The sequence below is a fragment of the Euprymna scolopes genome, chromosome 46, assembly GCF_053919585.1.
Source record: "Euprymna scolopes isolate OS-2025 chromosome 46, ASM5391958v1, whole genome shotgun sequence".
Lineage (NCBI taxonomy): Eukaryota > Metazoa > Mollusca > Cephalopoda > Sepiida > Sepiolidae > Euprymna > Euprymna scolopes.
Genome location: NC_136527.1, coordinates 17,152,672 through 17,180,292, shown reverse-complemented (window position 1 = coordinate 17,180,292; position 27,621 = coordinate 17,152,672). Strand labels below are relative to the sequence as shown.

Below are 27,621 nucleotides of genomic sequence, written 5' to 3'. Positions count from 1 at the left end.
GGAAACTCTGCGGATTAAGGACTATCCACTTATCAAGTGTTTCTTTCCAGATTAAATATGTTTTTAACTCTTTTTCAAAGTGTTTTTTGTTTTATTAACTATTTGCTCTTATTATAAGCTCTATCTCCTATTTGGTTTTATCGAGCTTTTTACATTTGGTTGAGATTTTTATAAATATTAATTCTTTAATATTTATAATATACTTTAGTTTTACCATCTTGGATCATTTTGGTAAATCTAATTGTAATTTTTATTTTATTTTATATATATATATATATATATATATATATATATATATATATATATATATATATATATATTCCTCAAAATCTCTGGCCTCGATGAAGAGGAGACTAAAACTTGCTGCTACGGTTTCAAATGATCTGAAATTACAGCTAGGGGAGACTTGATTCCAAATATTTCTCATATGTTATATCCCCCCCCTCTTTTGTAAATAGGGTATGATTATTAATATCTCAGTATTAAATAATTTTTATACACTGTGAAATATATTTTATGAATGAAAACCAAAGAGGGGAGATATAACCTACAAGAAATATTTGGAATCAAGTCTCCCCTTTAAATGCTACAGTTTCGGTTTCGGTTTCGATTCTAGCTGATAATGCCCAAATACTTGTAAGTGGGCCAACTTGTATTACAAAAATGAGCTTATGGAAGCAAGAAGTTTAATTCAAACTTTTATTCAAGGGCAATTCGATCATAGTAGAAGCTGTTGATATTGGCAGAGACGGGGGACTTTGATCGCCTACTTAGAATAAGGATGACAGTTGGTCGGTAGTTTCTGGAGGTCGGTGGTGAAGAAGGGATAGTCTGGTGGCTGGTGTGGGTGTCGTTTAGGGTGAGGCTGATACTGCTGAATGTATATATATATTTGTTCACATTACACTTGAACTTCTGCATGTCAGTACAGTTGGGAAAGCAGTATCCCGGAAGGGAGTTCCAAAGTCTAGCAGTTCTGGGGAAGAAACTATTGGAGTAGAAGGCTTTTTTACACCTAGGGATCTCTACTGTGAAGGGGTGGGACTTAGCTGCTTGTCGGGTTTAGTCATGTTGAGGGGGTACAAGTGCTTGTAAGTCGTCAGAGCATGCACCATTAAAGTACTTGTAGAACAGGCAGAGGGATGCAACATTTCGTCGATAGGATAGAGGCTGAAGCCTAGATGACAGTTCAGTTGGCGACTCTCTTTTGAACCCTGTCCACAAGTGAGAGACAAGTGACAGATGCACCAACCCAAATGTGACAACAATACTCCATACATAGGCGAATGGTGGCCTTAAAGAGGTACAGGATACTTTCAGGCGTAAGTAGTTTTCTAGCATGGTAGAGAGAACCCACCTTCTTTGACAATGCTCTCAATGCAATTCATGTTCCCTGTAAACGTTAGGCCGAGGAGTTTAATGGAAGTACTTTCGGGTAATGTGTTCTTGGCTATTGTTATATTGTTATATATATATATATACTAGCATTTCAGCCCGGCGTTGCCCAGGTGTTTGGAGGTGTATGTTGAGCAAAAAAAAAGCGGTCAATTTTTTAAACTTTGACCCCTATTAAGATCCCTTAACATTTATTGTTTTGGACTCAAATCAAGTTATTAAGTTAGATCCATGTCCAAGGAACCTATATTTAAAATTTCAAGTGTTTAGACCCAAAATTGTCGGAGGCTGTCCTATCAGCAGGTGCAAAGTACTGGGGCTGCTGTATTGCCATTTGGTGAATGGATTCTGGACCATGCAGTAGCTTCTGGTGGGGCCTCTCGATGCTATATTAGTGGGTAATTGTTACGGCTTTACCTTATCATGTACTACAAAAAACAATTCTTTGTTTCTTTTTCTCTCTTAGTTTCCCTCTCTGTCCTGCTCTAAGCAAGTCTGTCGACCTAGTCCACAAATCCCAAAACTCCATCATGAAAAGTTTCAATAAAAAATACATGACTAAACCCGAATCTCCAACTTCCAACGTAGACCCCCACTACCATGTCTCCTTCTCCAACATCAGGGGTTTACGTTCTAACCTTCCAGAGATTGAAACTTTCAAAAACTTTCCCCACTCTTTATCTATGCCTAAATCAAAACGTAGATTCCATGAACAAAGCTTCTTTCTTAGAACTGCACGCCTGTGGAACTCTGTTCCGTCTGCCTGCTTCCCTCCTGATTACAACTTGGATGTCTTCAACTCCAACGTAAACAAATTCCTGATGAACCGCCCCCTTAAGTAGACACTTTAAATATCCAAGCTAACATATTGTACTTACAATAACCCTTATCCCTGAGTGGCTTCCGGGCCTTGATAAGTTGTAAAAAAAAAATTACAGGAGACTAAACCAGACCTATTATTTCTAAGTGAAACTGGCATTGGACAGACTATTTCCCTAGATGAGTTCGTAATTAAAGGATACTCCAAGATCGTCATGGGCATGGAATATGTGTCTATATTAAAGATGACTTTCCATGTGGTGGGGACATCTCCAGAGAAGATCCTAACTTACCCTATATGTGCTTCTGGGTTGCATTAGCTCACACTACTGCGTTTATATTTACTCTCTATCGCCCCCTCCCCACAACAGCAGAGTTACTATCTTTAAAAGCATATCTGAGAAAATTGACCACATCCTATCTGCTTATCCTTCAGTTAACATTCACGTATGTGAAGACTTCAATGTTCACAACGTAGGATGGTTAACCCACTCAAACAAGACAGATGATGAGGGAAGGTTTTGTCATGATTTCTCCATTGCTTATGACCTCACTCAGATTGTTCACGAACCCACCCATGTGCCCGACAATGACGGCCAGTATGCGAGTCGACTAGACCTTTTTCTCACAACTTGCCCTGAACTATGTTCAGTTTCCGTTCTGTCTTCTCTTGGATCTTCCGACCACTCTGTTGTATCAATTAAGATAAAAATGAAATGTAATAAGTCTTCAGACGTACCTTTCCATCGTACAGTGTATGGATACACTATGGCTGACTGGGATAGCTTCCGTACATTTATATCAGATCTACCTCTGCGTTCCATGCTTAAAAAGGATGTATCCTCTATAGTATCAGACCTGACGGAATGGTTAATTGTAGGCATAGACCGTTTCATACCCTTGAAAAAGTTCCAGCAAAAACCTAACAGTCAGCCCTGGTTCTTTCCAGAATGTGCTGCTGCCATTGTGCACAGAAATCACTTTTTCCATTGCTTCCGACATAATAGATGTACTGAGACTTTCAGGACTGCCAGCAACGATTATAAGAAAGTAATAAAGAATGCGAGAGAGTTTTATGCTCAGTCCGTCAAGTCCAAAGTAGTTGAGCAGCGGCTTGGTATCCACCAGTTTTGGCAAATAGTAAACAAAACTCTTAACAGAAGCGTGTGCTCCATCCCAACTATCACCAATGAACCTGAGGTAATCTCGTCAGCATCAGACAAAGCCAAACTCTTTGCCAAGAACTTTGCAGCTAATTCTACCCTTTGTGACCAAGGCCGCCAACCCCCAATATTTCCTCCTGTATCAGAAAACACGCTATGTGATATACAAATATCTGTTCATGATGTTGCCAAGCTAATCAAAAACCTTGATTCCAGTAAACCAATCCTGATGTAGATTCCATGAAAAAACCTTCTTTCTTAGACTGTGGAACTGTCTTCCGTTCTCCTACTTTCCAGCTGACTACAATCTGATTGTCTTCAAGTCCAATGTAAACACGTTCTTGATGAGTCGTTCCACTTAAGTTAATAAATTTACTGAATATCCATTACTAACGATTACTATATTGTTCAATTGACTACTGTACACTCTTAACTCTTATCCTCGAGTGATCTCTGGGCCTTGATAAGTGGTTATGCCTATGTAAAAAAAAAAAAACCCTTATCCCCGAGTTCTTGGCAAAGAGTTTGGCTTTATCTGATGTTGACGAGATTACCTCAGGTCCATTGATGATAGTTGGGATGCTTCTGTTCAGGATTCTGTTTGCTATTTGCCAAAACTGGTGGGAACCAAGTTGCTGCTCAGCTACTTAGGAAGGCAGGGAATCTCTGCGGGATGATGAGAGGTGTGGGAAGAGTAAGGAAGTCAGAACACCAGAGTTGATTGGCCAAATAAAGAATTTCATGGATAATGACCGTCGTGTGTCTATAGAGACAACAAGTGCACATTTTGATGTCAGTGTGGGAACTGTACGCACAATTATTCACAAGGAACTGAAGATGCGGAAGATTTGCACAACAAGTGCATTGCAGCCGGAGAAGATTACTTAGAAGGGGACTAGAGTTTCATGTGCATGCTATTAAAAGTTCCCATACGAAAAAAAACTTATTGAAGGCACCTTGTATGTCTAAAATTGAAAGTTTTGAGATTTAAAATTAATTCATGGAACTTTGCTTAACTTTTATGGGGCCTTCCAGTTGTTGGAATGGTGCAAGTGCATTACAGCCGGAGGAGATTACTTTGAAGGGGACTAGAGTTCCATGTACATATTATCAAAAAAAAATCTGGAAACTTATTGAAAGATCCTTGTATGTCAATATCATTTGAGTTGCGATAAAGAAATATCATTTGAGTTGCGATAAATCATGTATGTCAATATCATTTGAGTTGCGATATTTGGCATTATCCTTTTTGATGACTCCCTGAAGTTTGCCCGAAGGATGCTGAGAGAAGATGAAGAACAGTTCTTCACCATCTCTATCGTCCAGACCTTGCTCTTGTGACTTTCGGTTATTCCCCAAACTCAAGGAAAACCTTAGAGGCTTTTGGTATGAGACAAATGAAAAGATGAAAGCGGCTGTAACAAGGGTTATTGTGACGCTCGCGCAAAAAAGACTTCCATGGGGCATTGCAGCCGGAGGAGATTACTTCAAAAGGGAACTAGTCTGAAAATTACTATAAATAATCAATGATGGAATACTGTTGCCACATCTGGGCAGGAGCTGCTAAAAACAGCCTATCCTGCCTTGACAGAGTACAAAATAGACTAGGTGGGATCCTTCTACCGTTCCAGAAGATATCTCACTACTGATGCAATTCTCTATCTATATAAAAGCCAAGTACGTCTAAGGATGGAATACTGTTGCCACATCTGGGTAGGAGCTGCTAAAAACAGCCGATCCTGCCTTGACAGAGTACAAAATAGACTTGGTGGGATCCTTCTACCGTTCCAGAAGATACCTCACTACTGATGCAATTCTCTATCTATATAAAAGCCAAGTACGTCTAAGGATGGAATACTGTTGCCACATCTGGGCAGAAGCTGCTAAAAACAGCCTATCCTGCCTTGACAGAGTACAAAATAGACTTGGTGGGATCCTTCTACCGTTCCAGAAGATATCTCACTACTGATGCAATTCTCTATCTATATAAAAGCCAAGTACGTCTAAGGATGGAATACTGTTGCCACATCTGGGCAGGAGCTGCTAAAAACAGCCTATCCTGCCTTGACAGAGTACAAAATAGACTTCGTGACTTAGTGGGGATGCCCTTTTCTCTACCCTGCAACCTCTCTCCCACAGAAGAGACGTTGCGAGCCTATCCTTGTTTTATCGTTATTCCCATGGCAGGTGCTCGTCTGAACTCCAATCTCTGGTCCCCCCTCACCAATCTTTCACGAAAAACTGAATCCACTGTGAAAAATTTCCCCCACTCTTTGTCTGTGCCTAAATCAAAACGTGGATTCCATGAACAAAGCTTCTTTCTTAGAACTGCACGCCTGTGGAACTGTGTTCCGTCTGCCTGCTTCCCACCTGAATACAACTTGGATCTCTTCAAGTCCAACATAACAAATTCCTAATGAACTGCCCCCTTAAGTAAACACTTCATCAAATCTCCACACTTACGTAATGTACTTGCAATAACCCTTATCCTTGAGTGGCTTCCGGGCCTTGATAAGTGGTGACCTCCGTGTAAAAAAAAATCACAATATATGGCAATTTATTGTACAAAAATGTATATATAAGATATTTTTAGATTTGGGGTCGCTTTCTGATGACTTGGTCTAAAAAAAAAATGGGTTGCCATTTTAAAAAGGTTGGGAAGCACTGGTCTACATGGGCATGGTGGTCACATTTGAAGCAAGTTTGAACCAATCAACGTTCACCATTTTAGAAAAAAAATTACAAAACAAAGCTAGATAACTCAGCAATAAATCATACTTATAATATTTATATTGTAATGCCAACAAATTTTCATTAATTGCTTTGTAATGGTTTTCTTTATATAAAAATAAAACTTTGTCGAGTTGTTATATTATAAACCCTTTTTAAGAATTCAAAACACAACAACCATTGGTGTAAGCAACAGTCCGTTTTTTTTTTTATTTCTCCTGTTGTGCTTGCTTATGGTAGATAGAGAGACTGGGGGAGCGACAAAGAGAATTATCGTGGCGTCCACTCGGTTGACAATCAAATCTCCAACTGCCATCTTTTTCCTTCTGTCACTTTTTCCTGTCAATCTTTTCAAAACATCCACATAACCAGATTCCTTTCTGTTACATTTTTCATAACAATAACAAGGTTTGTTTATATTTGTGAGAAATATTGAAACAATTCCCGTTTAGCTTGTCAATTTCTGACATTTCATCCGCAGACGCGTGCCATATTTTAATTCATGAACACCTATACACATATATATTCATGAACGTACATATATGTATATACACCTATACACATATATATACTAGCATGTCAACCCGGCTTAGACCGGGTTATTCATGTAACAAAGTTATGTGCTTTTCGGAATATATTTTCCTTTCATTACGAATACATGCATTATACAGGGTTTTTTTTTTTTTTTCAACATTCTGACATATTTCCTCGGGACATTTTGTTGTTGCCTTACTTTCCCTGTTTTCTAGCCGGTGATAGATGATTTGGTGTCCCCGACGAAATATCTTCCAATTAATATTGTAATTGAAGAATTATTAGCAGTATTAACATGCTTACCATTATTATTAGTAGTAGTAGTAGTACCATTAGTATTTGTATTATTATGACAGACAGCATGATGATGATAAGTAGTAGTAGTAGTAGTATTATAGGTAGTTTAGCATAATAATGATACTTTTCTGTAATCAATGTTCACCATTTAAAAAAAATATAAATCAAAGGGAGATAACTCAACACTAACTCATACTTATTAAATTTATAATGTAATACCTACAAATTCTCATTAATTGCTTAGTAATGGTTTTCTTTATAAACACAAAACTATTTGGCAATTTACGTGATTTTTGGAATCTGATGCTTTCCTTTCGTCACGAATACATGTATTATACAGAGATTTTTTGGGGGGGGGGGCATTCCGGCATATTCAGACTGCATGATGATGATAAGTAGTAGTAGTAGTAGTAGTAGTAGTAGTAGTAGTATAGGTAGTTTAACAGGATAATGATACGTTTCTGTAAGAAAAATGTTTATTTTAAAAAAAAGCAAGTTTGAACCAATCAATGTTCACCATGATTTTTGGAATATGATGTTTTCCTTTCGTTACGAATACATGCATTATACAGGTATTTGTTTTTTTTTTTTTGTTTTTTTTTGGCATTCCGGCATATTCCATTGTTGCATTACTTCCCCTGTTTTCTAGCCGGTGATAGATGATTTGGTGTCCCCAACGAAATATCTTCCAACAGATATTTTAACTGAAGAAATTGATCACATTCTTAAACAAATTGTTGTTGTTGTTATTATTATTATTATTATTATTATTATTATTATTATTATAAGAAGTTTTGTGTAAGAATGATATCTTTCTGTGAAAAAATGTTTATATACTTTTAAAAATGTTTCACATAAAAAAATTTACAGTTACAATAAATAAAAATTACACATTTTTTTAATAAAAATAAAAATTGTTCACGTTGTTCCACTTGTTTTCATATAAAATTTTAATAAATAAATAAAAAATAAACAATATAATATTACATAATGTCTGAAAACGGGGGATGAAATGCCTCAAAGAAAATTTTTAATTTTTATGATGTTTCAATGATTTCTTTAATGATTTTTTAATGATGTTCATAATTTTTATGATGTTTTTTATGATTTGTTAATGATTTGTTAATGATTTTTTAAATGCTTTTTTATGATGTCTTTAATGATTTTTTAATGATTTTTGTAATTTTTAAATGACTTTAATGATGTTTTTAATGATGTTCATAATTTTTATGATGTTTTTTATGATTTGTTAATGATTTGTTAATGATTTTTTAAATGCTTTTTTATGATGTCTTTAATGATTTTTTAATGATTTTTGTAATTTTTAAATGACTTTAATGATGTTTTTAATGACGTTTTTAATGATTTTTAATGATGTTTTTAATGATGTTTTTAATGATGTTTTTAATGTTTTTAATGATGTTTTTAATGATGTTTTTAATGATGTTTTTAATGATGTTTTTAATGATGTTTTTAATGATGTTTTTAATGATGTTTTTAATGATGTTTTTAATGATGTTTTTAATGATTTTTTAATGATTTTTTTAATGATTTTTTAATGATTTTTTAAAACGATTTTTTATTATTAATCTTTCAGATTATTGTGGTAAAACGACATCAGATTCAATGTCAGGGCAAATTAGGGGACATCAAACGACTGGCTCCGGATTTATATGAGGGATGGCGAAGGATCCTTAAGGAATACAAGTAAGTAGTTTTTTGTTTTGAAAAAAAAAAAAAACTTAAAATTTAATTTTTATTTTAATTTTCATTATTTGTAAGACCTTTAAAATTTTTCTAGTTTTAAAATTTAATTTTTATTTTAATTTTCTTCATTTGTAAGATCTTTAAAATTTTTCTAGTTTTAAATTTAAATTGATGCGATTATGGAAGATCCGATGTTTGTGCAGAATCATATATTTTGAAACAACCGCATTTCAGGTGAAAACATTATTACATACTTAAATGTCGAAATTAGTATGAATAAAGATAATCTTATTATTATAGAAAATGTGTTAGATTTAGTTTTTTTTTTTTTTTTAATTATACATACTTCCGGTCCGACATTTTGCATTTTGAAACGCTGGATGGTTTTTAGCAATACACAAAGACATTATCATCGTCCAAGATGACCTCTACCTAAGCCACGGACCATGTCACAAAATAATCTTGTTTCACTTTATTTCTTTTTTATTATTTTCTTCTTTTTTTTTTTACATGGGGGTCACCACTTATCAAGGCCCGAAGGCCACTCAGGGATAAGGGTTATTGAGTGTACAGTAATCAATGAGATAGTATTGTAGTAATCATTAGTATTAGGGGTTTTGATAGAGTGTCGTACTTAAGGGGGCGGTTTGTCAGGAATTTGTTTATGTTGGACTTGAAGACATCCAAGTTGTAGTCAGGTGGGAAACAGGCAAGCGGCAGAGAGTTCCACTGGCGTGCACTTCTAAGAAAGAAGCTTTGCTCATGGAATCTATGTTTGGATTTACGCACAGATAAAGAGTGGGGAAAATTATTGACAGTAGCTTCAGCCAGATGGGTGTTTCTTGTGAATGATTGACGAGGGAGGACGAGAGATTGGAGCTCAGACGAGCACCTGCCATGGAAATAATGACAAAACAAAGACAGGCTCGCAACGTCTCTTCTGTGGGAGAGAGGTTGAAGGGAAGAGAAAAGGGCATCCCCCACTGAACCACAAAGTCCACCTTGTACTCTGTCAAAGCAGAACAGGCTGTCCCTAGCAGCTCCCTCCCAGATGTGGCAGCAGCACTCCATCCCTGGACGCACTTGGCCTCCATACAGACAGAGAATTGCATCAGTAGCGAGACATCCTCCGGAGCGGCAGAAGGATCCCACTTTCCCAGCGTCCTTGGCAACAGACCTGATGTACGTGCTCCATTTCAGATCAGGAGCAAAGGCCAAACCAAGAAGCCTGTCAAAACATGGAGCCTCTGTGAAACAAGAGCCATCCGTCTCAATTGATGCCAGATTGGGATCAGAGCGTTGATGTAAAGATAGAAGCTTGGTTTTGGATGCTTTAAAAGTGACCAGCCACCTCTTCCCCCACTGCACCAAGCACCCATGTTAGATTAATTGAGGCTTATCCAGAATTCACCCTATCTTAAAAACAAAATGTTACAGGGTGGATTTATTTTAAAACTTTTATTGAAAAAATCAATTCAGGTAACATGATTACGTAGTAGAGCTGACATCTATTCAATGTAGCTGTCTTTGGTCTCAATCACTGCCTCGATAGGGGTCCGGAACTGGGAGCTCAGTGAATACTTGGCAGATAGCGGCGATCAGATTGGCTTTGATGTTGTTTTTTTTTTTTTTTTCACACAGTGATCACCACTTATCAAGGCACGGAAGCCACTCAGGGATAAAGGTTATTGCAAGTACATTACGTTAGTGTGGAGATTTGATGAAGTGTTTACCTAAGGGGGCAGTTCATTAGGAATTTGTTAACATTGGACTTGAAGAGATCCAAGTTGTAGTCCGGTGGGAAGCAGGCAGACGGAACAGAGTTCCACAAGCATGCAGTTCTAAGAAAGAAGCTTTGTTCATGGAATCCGCATTTTGATTTAGGTACAGATATAGAGTGGGGGAAATTTTTCACAGTGGATTCAGCTAGACGGGTTCTTTTTCGTGAAAGACTGGCGAGGGGGGACCAGAGATTGGAGTTCAGACGAGCACCTACCATGGAAATAACGATAAAACAAGGATAGGCTCGCAACGTCTCTTCGGTGAGAGAGAGGTTGCAGGGTAGAGAAAAGGGCATCCCCCACTAAGCCACGAAGTCTATTTTGTACTCTGTAAAGGCAGGTTAGGCTGTTTTTAGCAGCTCCTGCCCAGATATGGCAACAGTATTCCATCCTTGGACATACTTGGCTTTTATATAGATAGAGAATTTCATCAGTAGTGAGATATCTTCTGGAGCGGTAGAAGGATCCCACCATCTTTCCAGCGTGTGGGAGGTCATGTTGGTGATGTTCTCAACGTATGACCAAATGAAGTAATCCATTGTGTTCAGATTGGGGGAGAAAGGGGGGGCAGTGAGAGAAAGGTACAAAGGCATAGCACTCCTGCCAGTGGCCACCAGGGGGTCACCACACTCTTCAGCACATCCAGGTACACTTTGGTGTTGACTTTCAAGCCGACTTTGAAGATGTGAGGTGGTATGATGTGGCCGTCACTTGAAACCACACCAAAGAGCATAACCGTTGCCAGAAACTCTGTTTTTATCACCTTGAGCACGTCCCTGATATCCATGGCAATCTGGCGATGCATTTTGAGGGTGCTGGCAATGGTCCTGTTGTCCGATTTCTCAGCAGATGATTTGCAACAAAAAAAGAGAAAGAAAATATCATACTCCAAAAATCATGTAAACAAATAAAGTAGTTTTTTTTTTAACAATAAAATCAAATTTTGTGGCTAAACGAACAGCAACGAGAGTGCAATGTCACCTTGAAAATAAGGGAAATAACACCAAATAATTCAAACTTGCTCGATTTTAGAAAACCATTTTTAATACAGGGATAGATTTGCTTTAAAATTATTTCCTTTATAAAAATGAATCCATTTACATGATTTTTGGAATATATTTTCTCTCTGTCACGGATATGTGTATTATATTTATTTTAATTTTTTTTTTAAATAGGCCGAATTTAATTTAATTAGAGTATCCATATACTAATTTAATATTTGTAGTTAGTTTTATTTTGAATAATATAATCAAATTTTGTGGCTAAACAAACCGCGACAATATTGCAATGTCATCTTGAAAACAAGGGAAATAACCCCAAATAATTCAAACTTGCAAAATTTAAGAAATCGGTTTTTAACGTGGGAGACATTGGGAAAGTCAGATTCACTTAAAAACGATTTGCTTTATAAAAAAGTAAAACTTCTTGATAGTTTTATATGATTAAAAATTTATTTTTGTTTGTTTTTGTTTTTTTTTTAATATGGCGAATTTTGGACAAATTTATTTCAGCGTAAAGATTTTCTTTAAATTCGAAGGAAAATATTAGCTTTCTTCTTTTTTGTTTTTAATTCTGCTTTTTTTTTTTTTATTATTAAAAATATTTCCTCCCCACCCTTTTTCCAGGAAAACTGCCGCACCCGAAAGGTACTTGTTTCTTTTCTTTCTTTTTTTTCAGCATGCCCGTCAAAAATTTTCTTAGACTTTTTATTTCTGGGGGTTTTTTTGTGAGTCTTTTTTTTTTGTGAGTGTTTTTTTATTCTTTTACAAAGTTTCATTATTTTCTTCTTCAGCATGGAATTATTTTTCAACCATTTTTTTCTTTTTCTTTTTGGTTAATGGTTTCCACTTAGCATTAAAGCAATAGACTTTTTATTTCTGTTTTTTTGTGAGTGTTTTTTTTTTATGAGTGCTTTTTTTGTGAGTGCTTTTTTTGTGTGAGTGTTTTTTTTGTGAGTGTTTTTTTTGTGAGTGTTTTTTTTATGAGTGCTTTTTTTGTGAGTGCTTTTTTTGTGAGTGCTTTTTTTGTGAGTGTTTTTTTTGTGTGAGTGCTTTTTTTGTGAGTGCTTTTTTTGTGAGTGTTTTTTTTATGAGTGCTTTTTTTGTGAGTGTTTTTTGTGTGAGTGTTTTTTTTGTGTGAGTGGTTTTTTTGTGAGTGCTTTTTTTGTGAGTGTTTTTTGTGTGAGTGTTTTTTTATGAGTGTTTTTTGTGTTTTTTGTGAGTGTTTTTTGTGTGAGTGCTTTTTTTGTGAGTTTTTTTATGAGTGTTTTTTTTGTAAGAGTTTTTTGTGAGTGTTTTTTTGTTGTGAGTGTTTTTTTGTTGTGAGTGTTTTTTTGTTGTGAGTGTTTTTTATGAGTGTTTTTTTGTAAGAGTTTTTTTTTTCTGAGTGTTTTTTTTGTGAGTGTTTTTTTTGTGAGTGTTTTTTTGTGTGAATGTTTTTTTGTGTGAATGTTTTTTTGTGTGAGTGTTTTTTTGTTGTGAGTGTTTTTTTTGTGAGTGTTTTTTATGAGTATTTTTTTGTACGAGTTTTTTTTTGTGAGTGTTTTTTTGTGAGTGTTTTTTTTTGTATTCTTTTACAAATTTCATTATTTCCTTCTTCAGCATGGAATTATTTTTCAACCATTTTTTTTCTTTTTCTTTTTGGTTGATGGTTTCCACTTAGCATTAAAGCTATATGAATATAAAATGAATTGAGTACTCTCAGTTATCAAGATCATTAAAAAAAATGTAAGCAAATAATTTAATTTAAATACAATATAATTTATCCTGCTCTCCATAACAGTTTCATTTCTTCAGTCAATGGAGCATGAGTTACTAATATCTGGACTCCCGATTACGAATTTTGCCATGTCTAGCCACACAGAATGGGCATTGCAGTTGTGGGTGTGTAAAAAATGTTACAGGGTGGAACGATAAAATTGTCGCCCTAAAGAAAACAACACTACAATTTTATTTTAAAACTTTTATTGAAAAAAAAATCAATTCAGGTAACTTGATTATGTAATAAGGCTGACATCTGTTCAGTGTAGCTGCCTTCAGCCTCAATCACAGCATCGATATGGGTCTAAAACTGGAAACAGCGATCAGGCTGGCATTGTTGTTGTGAGAGGTCATGTTGGTGATTTTCTCGACGTATGACCAAACAAAGTAGTTCAGCAGGCTCAGATCAGGGAAGGAGGGGGGTTGGGCAGCAAAAGAAAAGTATGAAGTCATAGCACTTCTTCTAAAGCCAAGCTTGGGTTTCTTTGGACTTGTGAGCCGGCGCTGCCACACCCAGAGTCTGCCAGTAGCCACCTGATTGCACCAAGAGATCACCACACTCTTCAGCACATCCAGGTACACTTTGGTGTTGACTTTCAAGCCGACTTCAAAAATGTGAACTTCCATGATATGGTCCTCACTTGAAACGACACCAAAGACCATAACTGTGGCCGGAAATTTGGTTTTCATCACCCTGGGCATGTCTCTGTTATTTGTGACAATCCAGCGATGCATTTTGTGGGTGCTGGCCATGGCCCTATTGGATTGGTAAGGAGCATGAGTTGTACAGCGGCGCATCTCCGATCTCGCTTTTTGAACATTGTGTCACTTTCAGACATGATAGAAGGCTCCTATCGCTCTCGGGATTTGTACACAATTGGCCAACTAGTTTTCATCAAACGGAAATGGAATCATGTCGTCTTTTCTAGGGTGATAATTTTATTGTTCCATAATTGAAATCTGAGATAAAGCTACTTGTTAACGAATTCATGACATCAACTTCTGTCAAATCCCATGCACCCTCCACTTGTGCTTGCTTAACTTGGTGAAATCGCCCATTTGTCAATCGAATTGATTGCTTGCATACTCTAGTCGGGAACCCACTGCGGTGCACAGTCCACAATAACTTGTAATCTACATTGTACTGTAGAGAACCTACTGTTGATTTTTTTACTTATTTTTTATATATAATAGTTTCAATTAAAGTTTAAAGGGGTGCATTCTGTTTAGAGCACGGTTGAACTGTGATACTTGACTTTTTGCATTTTAAACTTTGTCAAGCCATTGTATAAAAATAATTTTATAAAATCAACATTAGGTTCTCTACAGTGCAATATAGTAGAAAATTGATTGAGATTGTCGGACTGGCTTCCTCATCTTGGTTGTTATTGTCACAACGTTTCGGCCGTTTTGCCCTCCGGCCTTCGTCAGGTGTTTTGTATCGAACTGGGGAACCATTTGTTAGGAGTCTCAAACCCAACTCTTTTTATTATTATTACGGGGGTACCGTGTTCAGACTCCAGCTAGGCTTTGGGACATAGTTGCTGATTCTCTGTTTTGAATGTTACTTTTTCACTGCCTTCATTCAGGATTGCACTCAGCACCTTTTGGGTAACTCTGTCCCAAAGCCTAGCTGGAGTCCAAACACGGTACCCCCGTAATAATAATAAAAAGGGTTGGGTTCGAGACTCCTAACAAACGGTTCCCCAGTTCGATACAAAACACCTGACGAAGGCCGGAGGGCCCGAAACGTTGTAACAATAAAAACCAAGATGAGGAAGTCAGTCTGACAATCTCAATCAATGAAAACACCTCATCTCAAAAAACAGACAATTACAATAGTAGAAAATGTTTGTCAAAGCATAAGAGGCAGACTTCAAAGCTGTGTTAATCAAGACGGAAAACAGTTTGAACACTTTGTGTTGATAAATAACATTTAATTTTCATTAATATGATTGTACGAATTCGTGATCTCTAAATAAATGCTTTTTTACTGTCCACCTATTTTTGGCTCACCCTTTTTACATTTTCACCCCAAACAAGGCACATTACCACTTTGCTGTAGGGGGCTACTATCAGGGGCAGCAACTACTGGGGCACTATGTGGGGATTTGAGCAGCAAGATGTCGGTTCACGTTGCACTTGAACTTCTGCACGTCAGTACAGTTAGGGAAGCAGGAACCTGGAATGGAATTCCAGAGTCTAGCGGTTCTGGGGAAGAAACTACTGGAGTAGAAAGATCTTTTATTTTACATTTAGGGATCTCTACTATGTGGGGGTGGGATTTAGCTACCTGTCGGGTTTGTCGAGGGTGTCTACGTCATGGGGGCACAAGTGATTGTAGTTCGTCAGAGCATTCACCATTAAAATACTTGTAGAACAAGCAGAGGGATGCAACGTTTCGTCGATGGGACAGAGGCTGAAGCTAAGATGCCAGTTCAGGGCCTATCAAATTGGCGACTCTTTTTTTAACCTTGCCTAGGAGCGAGAGACTAGCAGCAGATGCACCAGCCCAAATGTGACAACAATAATCCATACATGGGCAAATGATTGCCTTATAGAGGTACAGGATACTTTCAGGTGTCAGTAGTTTTCTAGCACGGTAGAGAGAGAGCCTACCTTTTTCGCAGCAGCCCTGGCAATGTTTTCAATATAATTGTTCCAACTCATGTTTCCTGTGAACGTTAGGCCAAGCACTTTGAAAGATGTACTCTCAGACAGGGAGTCACTGGCCATTGCTATTGATGGAAGAGAAGGTTTCTTGTAATTATTGAAGGAAACCAGTTTAGTCTTGGCAGCATTGAATATGACCATCCATTTATGTCCCCATTCCATTACAGATTGGAGGTCATCCTCTAGTGTTTTGTCATTTCTTTATAATAACTTAGTCAAGTATCATGGTTTAGTTGTGCTCTAAACTTAAACATTCATTTCGAACGCACCCCTGTCTTATAAAAATAACCTGCTGTTGATTTTATACACCAGTCCCTTCTTCTTGTGAGATGATAAAACTATTCGAATGCATTTGTGATGTTAGGCGGTATGAGGGTGTCAACTTTCGTCAATATTTAATTGGATTTTATCAATTATCGATTTTCGATCCTTATCAGACGTATTCTGATACAACACCTATATAAGAACTCTCCCTGACACATTATACCACTATCAGCCAGTCACTGAGGTGTGACCGACAGACGTGTTATAGTAAATGTCTTAAAGCGGTCTCATGAAGATATGAAGATGGGCCAGTCATTAGGGTCTGTGTAGCAAGAAGAAAATCATACCTGAGATGTTGGATCTGGGTGTGGCTCCTTTCTTTTCTCAAGATGATCTCTTCACCCTGGTGGCATTCTGGTGGGAATCTTCATCTCTTTGTCCTCAGGGCCGCCTTTCGACTTCAGACATTTATGAAGGCATTCATGGCAGACACAAGAAAAAAACGACACGCGACACAATTGCAATATACATAAGGTATAACTAACTATTTTATTTTACAAAATATATATAACAATACATATTACAATTAATTTTTACAATTAAAACTGGATAATAGGCTTTTCGAAGCTGATTAAACTACCCTAACTAGTGTTGAGGGAGGGGGTGCCCCCCCCTCATTTACGGAGAGACAAAATATGCGTCCTCACATCATGGTGGTCGTGCAGGGAAGAGACAGAAAGATAGCAAGGGGATTATGGGAAGGGATTTCTTTGTATCTCTACGCTCATGGACAATTTACCACCCGTCCATGCTGCAGAGTGTGTTAGAAACAGTGGCACAAGGAAATAGTACCACAACATAAAGTACAGCCGGAATTGTGCATGCGTATGGGAGTTCATAGTTTTCATTTGAAATCAATAGATATCGTTTCATCATTAGGACTAACCATGGAAAATTAAGTTTAAATCGTTTTTGGCATCGAATCCCGATTCTGATGCCCTTAAAAATTCTGATTTTTTGTCCAATTTCTGATTCCGATTAATCGTTCCAACACTAATTAAAAGATAATATAATATTATTCGGTGCTCAAATAAACACGATTTTTATATATGAATAGTTGGTACCATTCTTTAAAGTATATCAGTAACGAACTACCAAGTAAGGGAAATTATAATGTTTCTAAATTTTTGCAGTAAGGATTAGTTATTCAGAGGCTGATTTTTACAATATTTCGGTTGATGTGATCTCTGACCTTCTTCAGGTGTGTCTTGTCGAACTCAAGAATGTTTCTATCGGACTCAGGAATCTGGACACAATTTTGTCCGGAACCCTTCATTTACTTCATGAAGATGGGTATATATTTGCAATTTATACACCACACATGACACCACACTCTATAACAGGCACGACAGGAAAACAAATGAACACATATCTAAAGAAATGGCAGAAACACTAGAGGATGACCTCCAATCTGTAATGGAATGGGGACAAAAATGGATGGTCACGTTCAATGCCGCCAAGACTAAACTAGTTTCATTCAATAATTACAAGAAACTTTCTCTACCACCAATAGCAATGGTCAAAGACTCTTTATTACACCGAGGGCATTGCCAGGGCCGCTGCAAGGAAGGTGGGCTCTCTCTACCGTGCTAGAAAACTACTAACACCCGAAAGTATCCTGTGCCTCTATAAGGCAACCATTCGCCCATGTATGGAGTATTGCTGTCAAATTTGGGCTGGTGCATCGGCTACTAGTCTCTCGCTCCTTGACAAGGTTCAAAAGAGAGTCGCCAATCTGATAGGCCCTGAAGTGGCATCTAAGCTTCAGCCTCTGTCCCATCGACGAAACGTTGCATCCCTCTGCCTGTTCTACAAGTATTTTAATGGTGAATGCTCTGACGAACTGCAAGCACTTGTGCCCCCACGACGTGAACACCCTCGATAGACCCGACAGGTAGCTAAATCCCACCCCCACACTGTAGAGATCCCTAGATGTAAAAGATCATTCTACTCCAGTAGTTTCTTCCCCAGAACCGCTAGACTCTGGAATTCCATTCCAGGTCCCTGCTTCCCTAACTGTACTGACGTGCAGAAGTTCAAGTGCAATGTGAACCGACATCTTGCTGCCCAAATTCTACATACTGCCCCTGATAGTAGCCCCCTACACCAAAGTGGCAATGTGCCTTGTTTGGGGTGAAAATGTAATTAAAAAAAAAAGAAAAAAAGGGTGAGCCAAAAATTGGTGGACAGTAAAAAAAGCATTCATTTAGAGATCACGAATTCGTACAACTATATGTAATAAGACAATCATATTAGCATATTCTCGTTCTGTCAGCCATGATCAGTGCCAACAACTATCCAGGAACAAAGAGAGGGAGCAGCTTGGAGACTCCGGTCACAGTTCTAGTTCAAAAGATTTCAAGGAGTTCCTCAAATTTATGGAAAGGAATATAATAAGTAATTTGCAATTGTATTTTTTTCGACTACACTGAGGATTGAACCTTCAACCTTCAGGAGAATATCACTTTTACAATTTTTACTAAGTACTCTAACCACTGTGCCATGGGTCAATTTTTCTCTTATCTGAGAAGAATTTATTTTATTCAGTCGACTACACTAAGGATTGAAAAACGAGAATGTTTCTGTTGAACACATGAATTTATTTACTTCACGGGGTTAGCATGTTCTTGTTCCATCAGCCATGACTGGATAGAGATCCTAAGTTAGGACTAACTATGGAAAATTAAGTTTAAAATAAAGTTAAAAGAATCGTTTTTGGCATTGAATCACGATTCTGATAAAAGTTCTGATTTTGTCCAATTCCTGATTCCGATTAATCATTCCAACACTAATTAAAAAATAATATAACATTATTCGGTGCTCAAATAAATACGATTTTTATATATGAATAGTTGGCATCACTCGTTAAAGTATATCAATATCAAACTACCAAGTAAAGAAAATTATAGCAGTCGACACCTGTTACATCACAGGCAGGAGCTACTTCTCTCGACGAGATTTGAAATCCATTTCCTCCTGGCTTGTCCAATCACAAGCCAGCTCTCTATCACATGACTAAGTATATAAAAGATGAAATCATATCTTATCGCAATAAAAATCGCAATAGAAATTAACCCATCGCATGGCGGTGCTGTTTGCCTCCTTAAGGTCTTGGTTCGAGCAATGAGGGTCCAAAGGTGGTGCATCATTTGTACCTCTCCACATGGACATAAAGGTCAGGTGTCTAGGCCCCACTTGTGGAGATTGTCTTTTGTTTTGCCTACTTTCGCTCTGGCTCTATTTAGAGTCACCCAGTTTTTTCTACCAAGGTTTGAACCCTGGGGGAGTGTTTCTTTTGGGTCTGGTAGGGCTTCATTTTTATTCCTGCTGTTATAGTCTCGCCATCGTTCCATCCTATAAGAGGCAGCTTGCCTGGGATCGGTTTCCTCTATATTTATGAAGCTACTTTAAAATTGTCCAGAAACGTTATTTTCGGATCAAAACTAATAAGAGTAGTTTGCATGGAGTCATGACACTAAAACAGGGCATCGGTTGGAGGCAGGGGGGAAATGAACATAAGGGGTTACGTGTCCTATACCGATAGCATCTCAAGATAAAAACTGGGACACTAAAATTGAAATGTTTTCTTTCTAATTACGCTCCAGAATCAAATGAGATTACACATATCTAAACGCACACATTGGACAGCGAAAGGAAATGCAATAACTCCAATTTCAAAGAAACGTAAACACGTCATGTGGGGACAGGTGGGGGGACAACGAGGTGAAATGCATGCAGATATACGATGCTTTGCTAATGAATGAAGGCAAGGAGCATAAGGACAAAGATTTTCATACTCACGTGGAATGTTGTCAGTCGGGTTTCAAATCTCAGGGCGAAACACTCAACAAGTGTAGCCAAAATAAAGAGTCGGAATACGGCGAAACATATGCCTCCCACGACGGAAGAGCTACGCACAGTCAATTTTTAATATGGGGAGGGGGTGAAAAGGAACACTCCGAATGGGAATAAAGTTGCCGCAGTCTAGAAGGATTTCTTCCGATTGTTCTAAGAGAGGTAATTCTGTTTTACTAAAAATGGTAAGAAATTATATTTATGAAGCTACTGCGAAATTTTAGTCTTAAGACTAAGACTAAAGACGAAATATCGAACCTTTAGCCCTCTTTCTCAGTGCTCCACCTCCACAATTTTCTTTTAAATTACGACCAATGTAGGTTTTCGACTATGCTGAATACGAAAATCGCATTGAAATTTTACAGAAATAAGTAGTTATCGAGAAATTATATTAATACATTAAAATTATATTTTGATACATTTTTTTTAATTCAATAAATGTTTCGACTTTCATATTTTTTTGTGCTTGTTTCGTTATTATATATTTTTGCATTCTCGTAAACACTTTGAAGTTCACATAATGGTCGCTAGATGTCATTTCTCTTTCGAAGAACAGGAGTTGATAGAAATGCCATCGTTTTAATCAAATTCTATTTTTCTTTTTCTTTAATAAATAATTTTCTACCTCATCTATTTTTCGTAATTTTTGGATAAAATCATCTAAAAAAATACGAGGAATACGTAGATAACATTGATTTCATGTGAAATTCAGTATTACGATTTCCGAAATTTCGTCCCAATAGTGAAGAAGCGTTACAACATCACCCGGGGTGGGGGGGGGCTACCAATGACTTTCTTCTACCATTTACTTCATTGTCATGCTAAAGATCACACACAGACACACACCAACACATACACACGTATACTCTTTCTTATCGCAAGACACTAACCCTTTGCTCTGTCTCTACTATTGGACACACACACAATAACACACACACACACCAACAATAAAACACACCAACACACACACTCCAACACACACCAACAATAACATCAACACCAACACACGCACTAACACACACACACACACATCAACACACACACACACATACCAACACACACCAACACACACACACACACACACACACACCAATACACACATCAACACACACACCCACACACACACACCAACACACACACACAATAACACACACGCACCAACACACACACCAACACATACATACACAATAACACACACATACACAATAACACACACACACCAACACACACACACACCAACGCACTCACACACATCAACACACACGAACACACACACACACCAACACATACACACACAATAACACACACACACACGCACACCAACACATACACACACCAACACACACACACACATCAACACACCAACACACACACACACACACACACACACACACCTACTCTTTCTTATCACGAGACACTAACCCTCTGCCCTGTCTCTACCATCGACACACACTCCTACAAACGTAAACACACTGAACTCTTTGTCCTCTCTTTCTCTTTTAACTGGCTTCCTTTATCCCGACGGCTACTAGCTATAAACACGTGTAAACGGAACTGAAATATTCCTTCCTTCAACAAGCTGGCATGATATTAATTCTATTTTTACACAAGAACTTCTCTCTTCTTGTACACTCTACTAAAAAAGATAACAAATAAAATTTTTTTTATTAATATAGAACACATAAATCGAATAGCGAGATTACTTTTAAGTTTCTACCTGGTGCTACCAGATCAGGCTGTCTGAAGATATTGGCTTTCTGAGACGAGAATACACCTAACATTGATGCTTTTTTTGTTTTTCTACTTTCTTTTGCAAAACTTAATCATGTTCTCCAAAACCAAAAACAACAACCCACCTTTTCCCCCTTTTTCCTTCTTCCCATTTCCCATTTCTCTTTCTTATCTCCCCGCTTCAACCTACTAACCCGTCTCACACACACACACACACACACACACACACACACACACCAACACACACACCTACTCTTTCTTATCACGAGACACTAGCCCTGTCTCTACTATCGGACACACACTCCTATAAACGTAAAAACACTGAAGTCTTTGCCCTTTCTTTCTCTTTTAACCGGCTTCCTTCGTACCGACGGCTACTAGCTATAATCACGTGTGAATGGAACTGAACTGTCCTTTTCTTCAACAAGCCGGCATGATATTAATTTTATCTTCACACAAGAACACTTCAACCTACCAACCCGTTTCTCGCTTCTTGTACACTCTACTAACAAAGATAACAAATGAAGTTTATTTATTGATATAGAACATATAAGTGAGATTGCTTTTAAGTTTCTACCTGGTGCTACCAGATCAGGCTGTCTGAAGATATTGGCTTCCTGAGACGAAATGCACCTAACATTGATTGCTTTTTTTGTTTTTCTACTTCCTTTTTGCAAAACTTAATTAGGTTCTGCAAAACCAAAAACAAAAACAACCACCCATCTTCCCCCCTTTTCCTTCTTCCAATTTCCCCTTTCTCTTTCTTATCTTCAACTAACCCGTCTCTCTCTTCTACAAACGCTGCTAACAAAGGTAACGTTGTCTCTCATTTCTATACAACTACCCAGCCCTAGAAACATCAGAGTTGCAAATGAATTATCATCTACTTCGTGCATTTTATGTGCATTTTATGTCGCACCTCTCTGATTTGATTGCACCCATGAAAATCTGAATATCAGTCGAGTGCCAGTCACCAGGAAACACTGCAAAAAATTAAGGACTTGATTTACCAGGAAACGTCCCTCACATACTTTGATCCATCCAAAGACGCAAGTGGTAACGGGAATTTTATCGTCACGTTTAATAAATTTTATCCCGTTGCACGAGACTAAGTGTTCTAAAGAAATTTAATCACATAATAAAAAGGGCCAAGGTAAACTGGTATAAATTTTATCAGAAAGAAAAACAGGAACGGAAGGAAATGTATAGTTCGGCTGCCAAATCAGTCCCTCTGGCGGTTCATAAAGAACACTTATAACAAATATACTTTTTACTTGCTTTTTTTTCTTTTGGTATATCAAAGTTTGCAAAACCACTCGGGTGCTTTAGTTCGAAGGTCGCAACACTGCTCTGATTTAAAGCAGAGGCTGCAAAACTACTGTCGTAATTCCAAAGTCGCAACACCGCTCTGGTGTTTTCGTTCGAAGGTCCCAACACCGTTCTGGTGTAAAGCAGAGGCCGCAAAACTACTGTGTCGTAATTCCAAGGTCGCAACACTGCTTTGGTGTTTTCGAAAGCCTAACACTGCTCTGGTGTTTTTGAAAGCCTAACACCGCTCTGGTGTTTTCGAAAGCCTAACACCGCTCTGGTGTTTTCAAAAGCCTAACACCGCTCTGGTGTTTTCAAAAAGCCTAACACCGCTCTGGTGTTTTCAAAAGCCTAACACCGCTCTGGTGTTTTCAAAAAGCCTAACACCGCTCTGGTGTTTTCAAAAAGCCTAACACCGCTCTGGTGTTTTCAAAAAGCCTAACACCGCTCTGGTGTTTTCAAAAAGCCTAACACCGCTCTGGTGTTTTCAAAAAGCCTAACACCGCTCTGGTGACTTCCTTTTCTTCTGCCAGTCTGTTGTGTTTTTTTTTCTTCTTCCTTTTATTGAATATCGTGAGACACAGCCAGAAGTAGTAGCACCAGATTCACCGAGAGAGGGGGAGAAAAGAAGGGGAGAAAGAGAAGAAGAAAATACACCAATTAGTGGGGGGAAAGGAAGGGGAGGTAAATAAAGAAAAATAAAAATAAAATTTCTACAGTGGATGCATTAAACAAAGGTTTAGGCACAGTACTCCTGCAAGAAGGAAAACCAAATGTATTTGACTCTAAAGCACTAACAGAAACAGAGCAAAGATATGCAACCAGCCGGCATGATATTAATTCTATTTTCACACAAGAACACTTCAACCTACTAACCCGTTTCTTTCTTGTACTAAAGCTTCTGACGAAGATAACAAATAAAGTTATTAATATAGAATGAAACCCATTTCTATGAAACCAAACCAAACGTTTCTGAATTTTTGACATGAGGATTGGTTATTTGCATTATTTTGATTCTTCAGACTACTGTTCTCATCTTGAGTGTGATTTTTACAACATTTCGGTCGATGTATCCTTCGACCTTCTTCAGGTGTATTGTGTCGAACTCAGCAATGTTTCTGTTGAACTCGCAAGGACTCGTGGCACGGCACAATGGTTAGACTACTTGGAAAAATCAATTGTAAAAAGTGATATTCTCCTGACGGTTGGAGGTTCAATCCTCTGACATTCTTCAGGAGTATATTTTCGAACACCTTTATTTACTCCACAATGATAGCATGTTCTCGTTCCATCAGCCATGACTGGATTTTTTTTTTTTACATTGAGTTCACCACTTATCAAGGCCCAATGGCCACTCAGGGATAAGGGTTATTGTGTGTACAGTAATCAATGGGATAGTGTAGCAATAGTATTGGAGAATTGGTAAGGTGTCATTACTTGGGGGGGGCGGTTCATCAGGAATTTGTTTGTGTTGGACTTGAAGACATCCAGGTTGAAGTCTGGAGGGAAACAGGCAAGTGGAACAGAGTTCCACAGGCGTGCAGTTCTAAGAAAGAAGCTTTGTGATAGAGGTCCTAAGTAATTTGCAATTGTATTTTTCGGTCGCCTACATGGAGAATTGAACCTTCAACCTTCAGGAGAATATCACTGAATTCTCAGTGTCCAGTCCAGTTCAGCGTGGCGATAGCTGAGACTGAACTCACTAAACGAGTTTGTAGCGTAATTCAAATCTCGTCTGTAGCTTAATACTTGATGCTTCGCCAGGGCTATCAAAGGTATTTTTTATCGGGATGCCATCACTAGATGGGATGCCTATCACGGCTTAAGAGAGTCCCATCTAACCTCAAGAGAAAGATAGACCGCGCCAGTTTCTCAACCTGGTATTTTACCTCGCGGTACATACAGCGCCTTGCCTTTCTAAATGGTCACCCATCTGGTACTGGCCAGGCTCAACGTTGCTTAACTTCGGTGATCTGGTGAGAACCAGTGTGTCAACGTGCCGTATATGATTGTCAGTATGGGCGACTGAAAAATACAATTGTGAATTATTTAGGGCGTCTATTTAATCATGGCTGACAGAACGAGAGCATGCTAACGCCGTGATGTAAATAAAGGGTTCTGTTTGAAATTCCATCCAAATTCTCGAGTTGGACAGAAACATTTCTGAATTTGACAAAATACACCTGAGGAAGGTCGGAGGTTACATCGACCGAAACTTTATGAAAATGATACTTAAGATTAGAATGGAAGCCTGAGGAATCCAAATAAAATTAAAGAATGATACCAACTAATCTAAATAAGGGAAATTGTTTTTATATTTCTTTACATTATCAATTGCCTAGAGAGCTCGATTCTTTTATGAACAGCTATGCTTTACGCTTACTGGAAACCATTGATTCCTTTATAATTAGTGAGTAGCAAATTCTGTCATCCATGGACGGACAGCTATTTCGCCGTATCACGGCTCTTCATTGTGGCTAGACCAGTGTAATATTTTGACCCTTTTCTTTTTTTGTTCTGCTCTTTTGTGTGGTTCCCAATAAAGTAAAAAATTTCTGTTTTTCAGATTTCAAAATATAGCGAAAAGGTATAATTTTTATGTTTTTATCTAAAAAAAAATTCGTTTTCTTTTTTTAATGTTGCGCAGTGGCTGTTACCAAATTGCTTAGCAAAAAAAAAAAAGTGATTGAATTGATGTTTTTAAAGTTTTATTTTTTTTTAATTCAATTGCAGCTTCAAGGCCGTTATTATTTATGCTTTGTTTTATTTTAGTTCTTTTATATGATAGGGGCGTCTTAGAAAATTAACATTTTCCTTTGATCTAGTAATTAATATCTGTATCAAAGTTCAAGGTCACGGAAAAGGTCAAGATCACGGTGGTTGTGCTCATTGCAGACTCATTACTTGGCACATGATGTTCCCAGTTGTTCCCAGCCACATTGCCGTGGCACATTAGTGTGCCGTATAATGATTAGTGGTGTGCTGCAAAGAAGTTACTTAAGGCATGGGGGCCACTCGAGGATAAGGGTTACGGAGTGTACAGTAGTCAATGGGACAATATTGTAGTAATTGTTAGTAGTGAAAATTTGGTAAATTGAATTACTTAAGCTGAACAGCTCTTCAAGAACTTGTTCACATTGGACTTGAAGACAACCATAGTTGGAAAACAGGAAAATTGAACAGAGTTCCACACGCATGCAGTTCTAAGAAAGAAGCTTTGCTCATGGAATCTACATTTAGGTTTAGGCACAGATAAAGAGTGAGGGAAATTATTGATAGTGTTGTGTAGTTGGGTTTTTTTTTTAAGATAATGAGAGAAGACATTTATACAGTTCTGTAGATTCTTAACATAACGACGGAGAGAGGGTGATCAGTTCTTTTAATACAGGAGGGGAAAACTCATTACTTATGATGGAGAGGGGGACACATTACTCAGATGAGTTATACACAAAGTTCATTATAAAGATGAGCGGGAACAATGTTCATATAAATGATTTCACTTCAATTTGGTAGAAAGGCGACACGAAGATGGCAGTTACAAAAATATGAGATGTTCTTTTATTCCTTTTGACCTTCGCTTCTAAAGGGGGACCTTCCTCTGATTCGATCCGGACTCGACTCTGGATTCCATCACTCTCTGTCTCCCTAATCTCATTAAAACTAGCAAACTATATTGAGAATTCATTTTCTGCTATGACGTCATGTATGGCTTCAAAACGTGCCACGCACACGTGGAAACTCATGTTGCCTAAACATGCGTGGTTCGCACATGTCCAAACCGTTTCTGCAGACAAACCTATTTTTCGATATGTTTTTAATTTGCTATTGTTCGTTCTTCTCACTGACCTTATTTTAATTCAGTTTTCATAAAAAGAATTGAACAATTAAAATTCCTTTTCAAACAACATATCTAAACTATTTCATGTGAAACTTAACAATGCGAATTCCTTTCTGAATCTATTTCTGAACCTTGTTTACAAGGTTCGAATCTCGGTCTATCCTAATCTCATTTTTTTCTACTTATCTAATGTTTTTCTTACCTACAAATAAAAAGGCTCTTTTCTAGTAACATATGTGTATGAAGAATTCAATAATGATGGTTATGGAGAGATAAACGAAAACAAATGAATATCAAAACTTGCACTACAGTTAAATTTCCCGTAACTATAGAATGTCCAAACCATTTCTGCAGACAAAGAATTCTTACTAACCTATTTTTCGACCTAACTTATTTTTCAATATGTTTTTAATTTGCTATTGTTCGTTATTTTCTCTGACCTTATTTTAATTCAGTTTTTATAAAAAGAATTGAACAATCAAAATTCCTTTTCCAACAAACATTTCTAAACTATTTCATGTGAAACTGAACAATGCGAAATCCTTTCTGAATCTATTTCTGAACCTTGCTTACAAGGTTCGAATCTCAGTCTATCTAATGTTTTTCTTACTTACAAGAAAAGGGCTCTTTTTCTTGTAACAATAGTGGTTTCAGCTAGACGAGTGTTTTTTTGTGAAAATCAGGCTGGGGGGGACTATAGTTTGAAG

General features: G+C 37.5%; 1 protein-coding gene across 14 annotated transcripts in view; it reads left to right on the top strand.

The window, feature by feature from the left end:
* The window catches only part of LOC145271243 (ATP-binding cassette sub-family C member 8-like), a 528,909-nt gene that overhangs the window by 391,858 nt on the left and 109,430 nt on the right, over nucleotides 1-27,621 (top strand). For 6 of the 14 annotated variants that reach the window (XM_080126804.1, XM_080126800.1, XM_080126801.1 and 3 more), the window contains 3 exons: nucleotides 8,536-8,645; nucleotides 12,052-12,072; nucleotides 25,643-25,663. In XM_080126804.1, the coding sequence (XP_079982930.1) occupies nucleotides 8,536-8,645; nucleotides 12,052-12,072; nucleotides 25,643-25,663 (152 nt within the window). The remainder of the gene's footprint in view (nucleotides 1-8,535; nucleotides 8,646-12,051; nucleotides 12,073-25,642; nucleotides 25,664-27,621) is intronic. The other 8 variants (XM_080126807.1, XM_080126802.1, XM_080126803.1 and 5 more) reach the window with 2 other exon arrangements.